At 36.8% G+C, this 14,456-nt stretch overlaps 2 protein-coding genes across 2 annotated transcripts in view; both read left to right on the top strand.

Moving 5' to 3' along the window:
• Window positions 1-10,481, top strand: part of LOC123524259 (zinc finger SWIM domain-containing protein 6-like) — a 63,654-nt gene extending 53,173 nt beyond the window's left edge. Inside the window, exons 7-14 of the mRNA XM_053539070.1 lie at window positions 1,321-1,479; window positions 4,490-4,669; window positions 5,256-5,402; window positions 6,014-6,166; window positions 8,271-8,408; window positions 8,983-9,135; window positions 9,629-9,764; window positions 10,263-10,481. Coding sequence (XP_053395045.1) covers window positions 1,321-1,479; window positions 4,490-4,669; window positions 5,256-5,402; window positions 6,014-6,166; window positions 8,271-8,408; window positions 8,983-9,135; window positions 9,629-9,764; window positions 10,263-10,443 — 1,247 coding nt within the window. The 3' untranslated portion in view covers window positions 10,444-10,481. The remainder of the gene's footprint in view (window positions 1-1,320; window positions 1,480-4,489; window positions 4,670-5,255; window positions 5,403-6,013; window positions 6,167-8,270; window positions 8,409-8,982; window positions 9,136-9,628; window positions 9,765-10,262) is intronic.
• Window positions 10,482-13,372: 2,891 nt separating this feature from the next.
• On the top strand, window positions 13,373-13,756 carry LOC128555948 (zinc finger SWIM domain-containing protein 5-like). The gene has a single exon (XM_053539794.1). It carries the CDS (start codon window positions 13,373-13,375, stop codon window positions 13,754-13,756), a length of 384 nt encoding a protein of 127 aa, XP_053395769.1.
• The last annotated feature ends 700 nt before the right edge of the window (window positions 13,757-14,456 follow it).

Genomic DNA, 14,456 nt, shown 5'->3' with positions numbered 1-14,456 from the left:
TTTTTTGAAAAAAAATGATGAGTTATTGTCATCACTTGAGCGGTTGTCGGCGTCGGCGTCGGCGTCGGCGTCGGCGTCTGCGTCGGCGTTGCCTGGTTAAGTTTTATGTTTAGGTCAGCTTTTCTCCTAAACTATCAAAGCTATTGCTTTGAAACTTGGAATACTTGTTCACCATCATAAGCTGACCTGTATAGCAAGAAACATAACTAGTCATTGCTTTTTGCAAGATTTATGGCCCCTTTGTACTTAGAAAATATCAGATTCTGGTTAGGTTTTATGTTAGGTCAGCTTTCTCCTAAACTATCAAAGCTTTTGCTTTTAAACTTGAATCTTGTTCACCATCATAAGCAGACCTGTACATCAAGAAACATAACTCCATCTTGCTTTTGCAAGATTAATTGCCCTTTTGGATTAGAAAATCAGTTTTCTTGGTTAAGTTTTATGTTTAGGTCAGCTTTTATCCAAACTATCAAAGCTATTCTTTAAAACTTGCAACACTTGTTCACCATCATAAGCTGACCCTGCATACAGCAAGAAACATAACTCCATCCTGCTTTTTGCAAGATTTATGGCCCCTTTTGGACTTAGAAAATATCAGATTTCTTGTGTTAAGTTTTATGTTTAGGTCAACTTTTTCTCTAAACTATCAAAGCTAATGCTTTAAACTTGCAACTCTTGTTCACCATCATAAGCTGACCCTGTACAGCAAGCAACTATAACTCCATCCTGGCTTTTTGCAATAATTATGCCCCTTTTGGACTTAGAAAAATCATTTTCTGTTGTAATATTATGTTTAAGTCAACTTTTTCATAAACTATCAAAGCTATTGCTTTAAAACTTGCAACAGTTTTTCACTCATTAAGTGACACTGTACATCAAGAAACAAACTCTTCCTGCTTTTTGCAAAGTTATGGCCCTTTTAGACTTAGAAAATCATGGGTAGGACAATATATTCTATTATACAAAAAAAAATCAGATGAGCGTCAGCACCCGCAAGGCGGTGCTCTTGTTTTATTTTTTTTTTTATACATTTATGTGTAAACATTACATATTAACTAATATACTCTTGGAAAACAGAATTAACTCAAAACATGCATGCAAAGAGACTAAATGCTGTTAAAGCACTTTTATAGTCAAGATGATGTTCAACATTAATTGGAATTTTTATCTGTTTGCTTCATTACAAACTAGATTTATACATTAAAATAGGATATTTGAAACATGTTTAGGAACAGATATGTTATAGAATATTTTTTACTGTTTTTGTGAGCTATTAGTATCAAAAGTCTAGACAGGGACAGTTTATTCTAATTTCTTCAGGTGCGCTATGGGTATGTGTGGTTCTGAACCCCAATTCAAGTTGCGCTGAGAAGGAACAGTGGCAACAACTGCTCGAACAGTGGTCTTCCAATCAAGTCTGCCCTCTAGAAGATGCCGACAGTCGAAATATAATTACACACATAGGAGCAGACAACTTAGGTAATTGTGATATATAAAATCATATAAAAAGGGGCAGATAACTTAGTTTTTTGTTTCAATTTCAAGAAGAGTGTAAGGTGTATTCCATTGGCAGTCTGGAGTTGGGAGGACTTGTAAGATTGAGGAATGACACAGAACATTGTTCATAATGCATGTAGGCTAGTTGTTGCAGAGAGAAGTTTTTAGTAATAAATTATGTTTGAGACATGAAGTCTTTGCGGGATAAGGGATCTTTATCCACTGAAGATGCTAAGAATGAGTATTGGATCAGAACAGTGACATCTTAAAATATGATGTTCCAAACTGTTCCTGTTCCTTTTGCACACGAAATACAGCTGCAGTAGTATTCAAATGTGATGACATTGTATTACAAAGACAAAAGTAAAACAACAAATTATTTTTCTTGAAATTCTGTACAAAGGGTACGAAAGTCCAAACTGTTTTATGACACAAATTTGATATAAAGACAGGATAGAATTGCAAATACAAAACCCACACATTAAGAAACCTGACATAAATATGTAAAATCTGGAATGGTAAGATATATGAGCCACGCCATGGGAAAACCCAACATAGTGGGTTTGCGACCAGCATGGATCCAGACCAGCTTGCACATCTGCACAGTCTGGTCAGGATCCATGCTGTTCGCTAACTGTTTCTCTAATTGCATTATACTTTGAAAGTGAATAGCATGGATCCTGACCAGACTGCACGGATGGGCAGGCTGGTCTGGATCCATGCTGGTCACAAAGCCACTATGTTGGTTTTCTCATGGCGTGGCTCAATTTTTAGCTCATCTGATTTTTTGAAAAAAAATGATGAGTTATTGTCATCACTTGAGCGGTTGTCGGTGTCGGCGTCTGCGTCGGCGTTGCCTGGTTAAGTTTTATGTTTAGGTCTGCTTTTCTCCTAAACTATCAAAGCTATTGCTTTGAAACTTGGAAGACTTGTTCACCATCATAAGCTGACCCTGTATAGCAAGAAATATAACTCCATCTTGCTTTTTGCAAGATTTATGGCCCCTTTTGTACTTAGAAAATATCAGATTTCTTGGTTAAGTTTTATGTTTAGGTCAACTTTTCTCCTAAACTATCAAAGCTATTGCTTTGAAACTTGGAATACTTGTTCACCATCATAAGCAGACCCTGTACATCAAGAAACATAACTCCATCTTGCTTTTTGCAAGAATTATTGCCCCTTTTGGACTTAGAAAATCAGTTTTCTTGGTTAAGTTTTATGTTTAGGTCAGCTTTTATCCTAAACTATCGAAGCTATTGCTTTAAAACTTGCAACACTTGTTCACCATCATAAGCTGACCCTGTACAGCAAGAAACATAACTCCATCCTGCTTTTTGCAAGATTTATTAGGTCAACTTTTTCTCTTAATGTATCAAAGCTATTGCTTTGAAACTTGCAACACTTGTTCACTATCATAAGCTGACCCTGTATAGCAAGCAACATAACTCCATCCTGCTTTTTGCAATAATTATTGCCCCTTTTGGACTTAGAAAATCATTTTCTTGGTTGAGTATTATGTTTAAGGCAACTTTTCTCATAAACTATCAAAGCTATTGCTTTAAAACTTGCAACAGTTTTTCACAATCATAAGTGGACACTGTACATCAAGAAACATAACTCTATCCTGCTTTTTGCAAGAATGATGGCCCTTTTTAGACTTAGAAAATCATGGGTAGGACAATATTTCTATTATACAAAAAAAATCAGATGAGCGTCAGCACCCGCAAGGCGGTGCTCTTGTTATGTGTTTGTGACTGAAGTTACAACACTGTGATTTTTGTTTACGGAGAATGTTGCAAAATCTTCATTTTCAACGTCACAGATTCTCAAGTGAGAATATGTTAAAAATAAATAAAGTGTTTACAGAAATGTTCGATAATTTTCCAAATTAGTTGATAATTGAAAGTACGTCAGTTAACACTTAGATGGGTATTTGTTTGCAGGAAGTGCAAACCTTGCCAAATTCTGTAAAGAAAGAGTTGTTATACATGATAATTGAACAGCAGGTAAAACATGTAAATTAATGTTAATTTACTCAATACTGATATATGCCATGAATTCTTGAAACGGAGTGCATGTAGGAGCCACATTTCTGGACAGTTCAGTGCCTTAAAAAACACACCATTACATATCTTCATTTTGGGGCATTTTTGCAATAATGTTACTGTCAGTTCACATAACAAGGTTTGACATTGTTTTCAACAATTTTGAAAATTGATGACTTTTATTGCTGTATAAATTGCAAAAGAAAAAAGAAAAAAAAAGAAAAACTTACGTATTTTCACATTTAAGACTTGGGCTTTATTGCAAATACATTATATATTGTAAAGTTTTTACAATTTTACAAAAATAATTTCATATTAAAAACTTCTAGAAATCGCAAACTGAAACCTCTTCCTGGAGTCATTTCTTAGGCATATGTATGTTGATAAAAAGACAAATCTCTAGTCGCATAATAAACATGTTTTTTTTTTGTTGTTCAATTTTCAAATGAAGCAAAGCTTTCTTTATATGATTTGGTTTAATTCATTTTCATGTATGTAACCCCCAGGTATAATTCTTAACAGTTATCATGTCATTTATGTCGAGAAATGAATTGAAAGGGCACATCCTTAGCAGTAAAGAACAGACTTTGGGTCAAGTTAATAAAGCTGTTAGGTTTTAAAGCCGAGTTTGAAATCAGTCTCGAAACTCTGGTATTTGACTGGTTACTTCTGAGGTAACTTTTAAAATTGACAGTTGGCAAGGTACATTCTTAGATTGGACTACAAAATTAGTTTTGTAACCTGTTACCAATGTACATTCTGAGACTTGTCTCCAACCGTAGACTCGGGTCTCTCATGCTATGCCATGGTCTCGTGCTGGACTACTTAGCTCGGTAGGTGGAGCCCAGGAGAAGTGTTTGAACCCTGAACTGTTTCGGTGCTTTAGCCTTCACTCCTAAGTAATAAACGGTACGTTATTAGTACTTATTTATTTGTATTTAAAACAGGTGCTGCATTGAATCCCCAGCCAGTGCGAGCGCGAACCATATTTCAGCGTGCATTGGAAGCAAGTAAGCTGACGTGGCGTGACAAACACCTACAGTTGATACTGAGACATGACCTTGACATTGATGAAGCAGACAAGGACACGGATATGTTTGACTGTAGAGGCATTCCTTTATGGCATGGTTGGTATTTATGGTTGATACCGTAAAATTACAAAAAAATATTGCAAGACGTATGAACATTTCTCAAATAGGCTGATCGAACTTGTTCAATATTAAAATTTTAATTACAAATCCAGAGGGCTTGAGTAGGTCCAAAGACATTGTACATATACATTATGTTGTCATCTGCTGTTTGAGTAGTCAGTTTATACCAGAAATTCAAGCTAAAAGGCTGACAGTGTGTGTGATGAAGAGGCATCGAAAACATATTTTGTATAAACAGTCTAGTATGTCAGAAGGTATGTTATCAACATATTTGTGGTTGAAAAATTTTCATTCAGTAACATTGATTTTAATAAAGATTTCTTTTGAGCTTTGGTTATGTGTCTCTCTTATAACATTGTATATGCTGATACGCTGACAGCATGGTCATATCTTTGAGCCCTTCCTTATAGAATGGTAAATGAGGATGAAAAAAATACCTGTGACGAAAAATTGAAAAAAAAACCTACTTGCTTATTTTTCTGTCATATTTTATTATTATACAGATCTGGCCAATTATTGACAGATTAGTTACACACGTGACATCTGGTGATATTTATTTCAGAACATCTACCGACAGCTTGTGCTAGAGTAGATGCATTGCGTTCCCATGGTTACAGCAGCGAAGGTCTACGATTGGCTGTGGTTATTGTGCAAACATTGAAACACCAGCAGATGATCAATCATAAAAAGCATCAAATAGAAATGGAAGGTTGGACAAAAGTTTTATTAATTTATTGCTGCCTAGTTTTGATTTTATGAATAAAAATGATGGAATGCTTACTATAATAGTTTTTAAACGTGTTCATGAGTGATGTAAACACTGGAAATATGCAATCTGGTGTTCACCAGTGGAAGATATTTCGATCTTAAATGTAAAACAAAAGTTTTCAATTTATATGCCCATTTTAGAAATATGGAGGTATTATTGTGATGGGGCATGCATCTGTCTGTCTGTCACTCTGTCCGTCACATTTCTTTTAACCCTTATCATGCTGGACACAATTGATTCTGCCTTTGCGACAAGTGTAGATCATGATCATCCTGCCCATCTGTGCAGTCTGATCATGATCTGCCCTGCTCGTCATTCAGTCAGTATCTTTTTGGTAAGCACCGCTATTAACAGTTAATGGCACTGTCTAAATTGAAAAGTGGACAAGTTCATTATAGAAATTTAGCAGGGTAAGGGTTGAGTATAATTTACTTTATTTATCTTCATAGTGTCACATTATTATACACTGCAGGAGATGAAAATTATTTCATCAAAGAAATGACGCATAGTACTAATGAAATCTGGTTTTATTAGATCTACTCCATTTTCAGGCATGCCAAGTACTAGTCGAGGATCCGGAACTTCCTTCTTAGTTCAGACCAATATGGAGGCCTGGGTTGGACATCCATTAGACCCTATTAGCGTACTCTTTGATACCCTGCTCGAGGCTTCAAAAGCAAAAGAAGAATGTCCACAGAATTTAGGTAAACATTTTGGTGGATACACTTATTCTCAGAGATAGGGTGATCATTTTAAGTTTCCTGATCTGCATAGGATTTAATGTAAAATTTATATCTGAGCCACACCATGAGAAAACCAACATAGTGGCTTTGCGACCAGCATGGATCCAGACCAGCCTGCGCATCCGCGCAGTCTGGTCAGGATCCATGCTGTTCACTAATAGTTTCTCCAATTCCAATAGGCTTTAAAAGCGAACAGCTTGGAGCCTGACCAGACTGCGCGGATGTGCAGGCTGGTCTGGATCCATGCTGGTCGCATATCCACTATGTTGGTTTTCTCATGGCACGGCTCATCTAACTTTGAGGCAGTCTCCTATATAGTACTCTCCCCTTACTGGAAAGACACCTTTTTATTGAGAAAGTTGATTTTCATAATTGAAAAGTATTGCAGTAGTGGAACCTTTGGAAAAATATTGATTCTTTTATGTGCCCTGTAATGATTTGATTATATATATGAACATTTTTGACCTTTAAAGGGATTTGTATTTTAAATGACTAACCAAAGACGGGTTTGTTTGATACTACATTTATTCACTACAGAAAGCGAATGTTAACTGCTTTACATTATGATACAGGCATGTATACATTTTTAGAACATGCACGCTATATGCTAGTACGATTCAGGAGGGAAGGGACACATTTCATGAATGAGTGACCATTACATCCAAAGGGTGGCAAAAAAGTAATTGCACTGTACCTTTTCTGAAGTTGTAAGTCAGAAGCACTTTGTGTGTCAGTCATAGCAGGGAATTCATTTAATCTTAAAGGGGTCTCCCCCCCCCCCCCCCCCCCCCCATCAGCGATGTGAGTTTGAACCTCACTTGAGGAGTTGAATTCTTCATGTGAGGAGTACATCCAGCTGGCTAATGGAAGGTCAGTGGTTCTACCCCTGCCATTGATGAAATAATGGAGGGAGGGGCACAAGGGGTCTTCCTCCACTGTAAAAGCTGTAAAGTCCCCAAATGACCTGTAAATGTGTAAAGGCGCGATGTTAAACCCAAAACAAACTAAAGAATATTTTGCGTCTCAGTCATAAGTTTTGAACTATTGAAGGGAATTAAATAGAACTTCTCACAAATATTAAGGATGATGAGAAGATATTCAAATCAATACCTCAAAGGTCAAGGTCAGAGGCAAGGACAATTTTTCTTTTGATGCATATTCATATTATTTTTTTTTTTGTCTTAGCCATACTTTTGGAAGTATTTAGAAATTGAAACATACTGACCACCTTTAGGTTACTGAAATGCTGTTGGGAAATGTCATTAAACCTAACAGAATGAACAGAGAAAGTTGAAAGTTATACTACATGAGAAATACTGTTGACAAAATTTTGTCATGTTTACCTCAGCTCTGATTGAATTATAAGATATCTTGGGTAAACATGTTTCTTTTCCTAGCATTTTTCACCATGGTGATGAATGTCAGATTGTCAAGTTTATTTGATAGCTAGGTATGAGTTAAAAACTTGTGAAAGTCACTAAGTTCACTGTTTCTGTTGATAAGATAACTTGACTTTACATGCCGAATTAAATACTAAGCTAGATCATGTATTTTTATCAAGAAGAACAAATAAGTAGAATATTTAGACCAGTCTAGAAATGAAATGTTTCCATTGGTCAGTTTCAAAATTATGTGGAGAAGCAACCAATCAGGGTCCGGTTGTTCGAAACTTTAACCGGCTGTTAAACTAATCTCCAGTTAAATTTTGATTCAAAATACTAGACATTGGTGGGAAAACCACTATATGATGTTTTAAATTTTATTGTAAAGATTTTCCAGTGTTTCCAAATTCTTACCCTATACATTTGTTTTTCAAAGTCTTCTGAAATGCCGAAAAATAACGCTAAAAGTTAATCAACCGTTAGCTTAATCGCCTGTTAAAGTTTCGAACAACTGGTTCCTGATGTTGAGTTTATAGACTGATCTTCAGTTTCAGTTTTTATGGACTTGGGCCCAGAACTTACTCAAGCTTTTTACTTGATTTTAAACATGTCAGAAGTATATACAAATTCTGAAGATGTTTGATGAAATATCAGTTATCTAATTTTCAATAATTTGTTAACAGATCCTCTGAGCAGTAGATTATTCTTCAATGAGAACGGGTCAAGCTGTTTGCCAGTTAGATATGTGCATAAAGTAATCCCTGGTCACTGTGACAACAGTGAGTCCTATCTCACGCTGGCGTTAGAGGTAGCACTTATTGGTACGTATACACAAAATGATGAGGAATGATGTACATGATGAAGACATAAATTTTAACTATGGAACACCACTTGAGCACCTGGGCTCCCTTGACCAATTCATGTGGTCACTAGGCATTTAGTTATATTTTCTATGCTTTGATCAATCAAAACCTTGGGTAATTTGAGCATCTTGCTCTTCCCATTGAAGCCCCGACTGGCAAGTGTTTTACTGAGTGTGTTGCCAAAAGCAAAATTTTAGAGAAATTTATGTTTCGCTCAGTCTCTCTTCTTTGGTGATGTGTGTTTGTATAAAACTCTAAAGCTTGAAAATAGCAAAAATGCTTGTCATGCTAAAAATTTCTATGGACATTTAACTTGGTCTGCATTTTTGTTCGCCTGACATTAAGATATGTATGTTGCCTACAAAAGTTGTGACATTAAGCTGTGATAGTGCAAAAAAGCTATGGTAATATACTTTTAGTTTAAGTGATCTTTATGTTACTGTAAAAAGCATGTTGTTTGTCCATAAAATTTGAAAAAATTGCATTAAATTAAGGAACTGAAAGATAATGTCTTAAATGTATTCATTTGTAGGACTGGATCAGCAAAGAAATATGCCAACAGGATTGTATGCCCAGGAGAAGACATGTAAACAAGAAGAGAAACTGCTGGCCAAACTACAAGCTCTGGATCTAGATAGTACCCTTGTCAAAGTTCTGTGTCGACAATGTGTTCAAATGCTAGATGGTAACTAGTTTTTGCCATTTTATTGTTTTGGCTTTCTTAAATGTAGCTACCATTTTCTCACCTGCATAAATTGGTTGTTATGGGTTGCCGGGGTAGCTTTTGATTTGTCCCTTGCTATTTGTTCAAACAAACCATTTGAAAATTGTCTGTCTGTGGAAGTTCTCAGTCATTTTTAGGAGGAATTAGTTTAAGCTTTCATTTATGACAGATGCGCAGACTTCTTTTAGGAAGTTTTTACAGTGTCTTAAGACATCAGTTCCAAATATGAAATGAGTTAACCTGAAGGCCATGGGTAACAATGCTGTTTTCCCTTTGTACATTAAAGTACCAAAGATTTTTTTTTCAGAAAAAAAAAAAAAAAGACCAAAGTAATCATATTTTTTTAATAGTTTTTAGCTTTATATACAGTGGAGAAAGTATAAATTGACAATGAATGATTGATTATATGTTTAAGACGTGGTTATAATAGTGTGACTGATGATGTCTTTTTCAGGTGGTCCTACGTGTGGTTTAGGTATGGGGATACACACGGAGAGTTACCCAATGCATACCTTTGCCAAGTACCTGTTCAATAGTTTACTGTCACACAGTGAGGACCTGGCGTACAGGGTTGGTCTACGGGCATTAAGGTTAGTCTACATTTGTTGTTTTCTCTCGATATTTTAATGACGTGAAAAATGGTACAAGTAGCTTCATTGCTTGGTGCAGGGCATTTAGAGTATAGTTCTAGGACTGGTCAGCTGAGTATCTGGATGGGAGTGTCTATGGATATTTCAATGTGACAGCACTATAAAGGTGGGCATTGTGCTCATTGCTGCAAATAAAGGAGACACCAAAATTTTTTGAAAAAGACGCTAAACAGGAACATGGATACACACACACACACACAAATATTTTATATTTTGCTTCACTAAAATGGATCATTCAGAAATGCACACGGTTTAAGAAATCTTACTATAACATTTGAATATTAAAAGGCAATGCTCATTCTGTGCAAACAAATGGGGAAAAGTTTTAACATTCATTTTATTATATTTCTGTATAATTACAAACTTATTTCTGTGAAATAACTAAAATTGGTATAAATTTTCTCTCTGTAAAATTGCTAAATTGATTATTTTTTGCAGGTTACCAGTATTAGAAAATACAGAGGAACTGGACGATGGTCTCAATAATGTAGGGTCAGTGGTGCTGTCTAGGTTCCCGCGCTGGTTCATACTGGGACATGTGGAAGGTCAGCAGTGTGAACTGGCCTGTACACTCCTCAATGCAGCGAAAGGTATTTTCAGTTCATACTGTATGGGTTAGCTTAGCTTGGGCAAGAGGGCACAAGAATATTAAATGAAAGGTCATAAATTCAACTTTTAGAGCAAAATGAATGTTTTGTATGAACACCAGACTAAAGGTATTACATATAAGATGATTATCCGTCACTATACAGGTTAATTTTGGGAAGTTACAATTTCTCTGTGGAGAGCTGTTGTGTACTGTTGTGAATTCCAGGAAAGCTGAAATGACTGTCTGTCTAACATATCCCTTACCCTGCTAAATTTCTATAATGAACTCATCCATCTTTCAATTAGGGCGGGGCCTCCGTGGCCTAGTGGTTAGAGTCGTTGACTTCAAACCATTTGCCCCTCATCGATGTGGGTTCGAAACCTCATTTTGGGCATAGAATTCTCACGTGAGGAAGCCACCAGCTGCTTGCGGAAAGGTCGGTGGTTTCCTAACCCAGGTGCCCGCCCCGTGATGAAATTGTGCAGGGAGGGGCACCCGGGTCCTCCTCCACCATTAAAGCTGGGAAAGTCCCATATGATCTAAAATTGTTTTCGGTGCGACGTTAACCCCAACAAATAAATAAATTCAATTGGGCAGTTCCATTAACTGGTTAAAGGGTGCCTACCAAAAAATATACTGACTGAAAAAACGAACAGTGCAGATCATGATCAAACTGCAAGAGTTCAGGCTGATCATGAACTACACTGGTTGCAAAGGCAGAATCAGTCGTGTCCAGCATGATAAGGGATAATTCCAGCTGAATAATTATGAACAGCTGCGCAACAACAGTTAATGCTGGTAACTTCAAAATCTGATGTCTCTATGGCTTTTGATGTATAAAAATGCCTGAATATGTTTAAAAGTAAAGTTCTAGAGGGAAGGATTATACGTTTGTTCTGATGCATTTTTCCGAGCTTCTAAATTTTTTTTTTGACCTGTCAACCTTGGTTACTAATTTCACACAGTAGGAGGTAGAAAAGTACAGGAGTGATTTTATTATGGTCTACAATATTATTATCATGTAATTAGGGGTAATTCACGCCGAGATGCCTCACAGGTATCAGAAAGGATGGTTGTTTTAAAAGTTCATTCAGAAAGTTCAGGCAGCAAAATTACGTGCATGAATGGTCGTATAACATCTTGGCTAATGTAAATATATAGCAGTTACTCTGATTTATTGCCCAGCTTGTTAACTCAGTGGGGTGAACTCAGTTTAAACCTTTAGCCTGCTGGTGGCAAGTGGCTGCCTTCTGGGGACCAGGGGCAGGGGCCAAGATCCGGCAGGCTGATAGGGGCTGCACTGTTCGCTGTTAGTCAGTTAATTTCAGTAAAATCCCCCTTGGATAATAAGTGGTACTGCCAAACTGAATGTTTGGGTCAGTCCATTTGAAATTTTCAGGGTAAGGTTTAAGAACCATGTGTAGCTAAAATTTCAGTTTCTCTTGTGCTACTTTTTTAATCATGAAAAATTATTTTCAGGGAAAAACTTTTTCATTATTGTATTGAAAACACAAATTCCGTTTCGACTTTTTAGTGATCATTGATTATTGTAAGCATATTCAGGTGCAAGAAGGTGAAGAAATTTCATTTGTATTTGGGGGGGGGGGGGGGGGGTCCCCAAGAGATTGCAAAACAGTATTAGAAGCAGCCCCGCGCATATTCATAGCTCATCACAATTGTTCAAACTGGCACAGGGCTTTCAAATAGCCACCCCACCAAACAACCCCAAACATTACGCTTTAAAATCTTTCTACAAAATTGTCTCAAGGATGCAAATGAACCCTTGATGACAATAAACTGGCGGCGACGAGAAATGGTCCGCTGGCTGGTTACATGTGCAACAGAGGTCGGAATTCAGGCCTTGATGTCAATCATGCAGAATTGGTACACCCTATTCCAGCCAATAGAAGCTACAGGTAAGATGTTTTTGTTAAAATTTTTACAGGGCCATCGAAATAATCGAAAAAGTTTCTAAAATTTTAAAAATTTTTCGATGTCTTTTATTACCAATCTGTAAAGGTGGGGTCCTTGAGCCCAACCAGTGAAGACTTAAATACTTAAATTTTACAGTTCGTTCCCTGCGGGGACATTATAGGAATGGTTTTTAAGGAAAAAAACTGCCTATTTGGTATGTCTTTTACTAAGGTTTCAATACAGACCTCTTAAAATTGTTGCAAAACAAACCAAAATATTTTTAGACATGAGTTATTGAAAATTAAAACCAAAACTAATTTTCATACTATAGAACAGAATTATTTGTTTTTTTAAATTTTCCACATGAAAGAGTTTTTTCCTTCCCAGAGGGGAAACTTTAAGTATAAGGCTTAATTTAAAACTTTAAGGCATGTGTATCCTCCGGAAGGGTTTAACACCCCTAAAATTTTATTTTGGTACCCGTCGCCCCAAGTCCGGCACTTTAAAAAAAATTTAAATACAAATTTAATAATTTAAAAAACTTCATTTTGGGTAATTTTTGCCTTTGGAGGCGTGCCTTTAACTGGTTTAAGTTTATCAAAAACATCCCAGTTCCAAATTTCTAAGAGGCCCTTTAAGGATGCATATTTTTTCTCCATATTGTACAAAAGTTTTTTTGAAATATTTACAGGGCCCTGGGTGTCAAATGCCCCAGAAAATATCACTAAATTTGAACTTTTTGAAGAAACTTGCAAAATTTGCGGGTGGGCCTGGCCCTTCATTTTGGCTAGGAAAAACCCCCCCAAATTGGTCCCTGGCGTTACATGTGTAACAGACGCAATTCTTCAAACCCGCTTACCAATAGTTTTGCAACCCCTTTATATATAATCTCTTTTTTCGTCAAGATTATGAACATTAAACCCACCCAAACGGCGTAACATTTTCCCTACATTGCATTAAAATTTTCATTTAGCAATAATCAGACACCCCAGCTTAAAAAAAACAATGGCCTGGCCTAGTCACTCCAGGGGTTGAACTTAGCAACATGATTCCTCTCCTAGTCAAAAACGTGCAATGTGCCACTGTGTTATCAGACATTTTGCGTCGATGCACCCATTCAGCTCCGGGTTTGGCAAACACCGACGGGAAACGAAGAGCTGTGAAGTTATTGTCGTATGATAAACAGCCATTGAGACAACTTATGGAAGCAACCATCTGTGCATATATCAATACAACTCATTCAAAACTCACGCACATCAGTCCGCGTCACTATGGTGATTTTATAGACTTCCTCAGTAAAGCGCGGGAAACATTCCTTCTCGCCCATGACGGTCATATGCAGTTTACGCAGTTGATAGAAAGCATGAAACTTGTGTATAAAGGAAAGAAAAAGCTGATGTCTTTGATCAAAGAAAGATTTGGATTGTGATGTCGTGTTGAGTGTTTAGGCAAGTTTGAAAGTAAAAACAGGGTTCAGTTCACACATTGAGTACATATGACATATTTGAGCCGCGCCATGAGAAAACCAAATAGTGGCTTTGCAACCAGCATGGATCCAGACCAGCCTGCGCATCCGCACAGTCTGGCCAGGATCCATGCTGTTCGCTAACACTTTCTCCAATTCCAATAGGCTTTAAAAGCGAACAGCATGGATCCTGACCAGACTGCGCAATGCGCAGGCTGGTCTGGATCCATGCTGGTCGCAAAGCCACTTTGTTGGTTTTCCCATGGCATGGCTCATTTATGTTCTGCTGTTTATTATAACAATTTCCGTCAGTTATAGTACAGGTGGTCAGTAACTTTTTTGAAAGGACACATTTCTGTAGGAAGGCTTGTAGCATGATTCAGAAAACTTTGGTATTTTACTCTGTCTAAAGGTATCACAATCTTCCAGCAAAGTTTTTTCCATTTTGTGGTTCTGAGCAATTTCTGCTATTGTTTTCCCTAGAGTTCTATATTTAGAAAAAGTCTTTAGGATTAATTTGTTAGGAATGAATTTTTCAGAATAACAGAACATAAAATCAAAGGTAATTTTACAAACACATTTCAGAGAGAGTTTATACTGTAGGATATGGAGCATATTTTGTCATTTTTTCTCCAGACAGTGGTACATTCTGTAAGAACCTGAG

Source organism: Mercenaria mercenaria, chromosome 3, assembly GCF_021730395.1.
Source record: "Mercenaria mercenaria strain notata chromosome 3, MADL_Memer_1, whole genome shotgun sequence".
NCBI lineage: Eukaryota > Metazoa > Mollusca > Bivalvia > Venerida > Veneridae > Mercenaria > Mercenaria mercenaria.
This window is presented reverse-complemented; position numbering and strand designations above follow the sequence as displayed.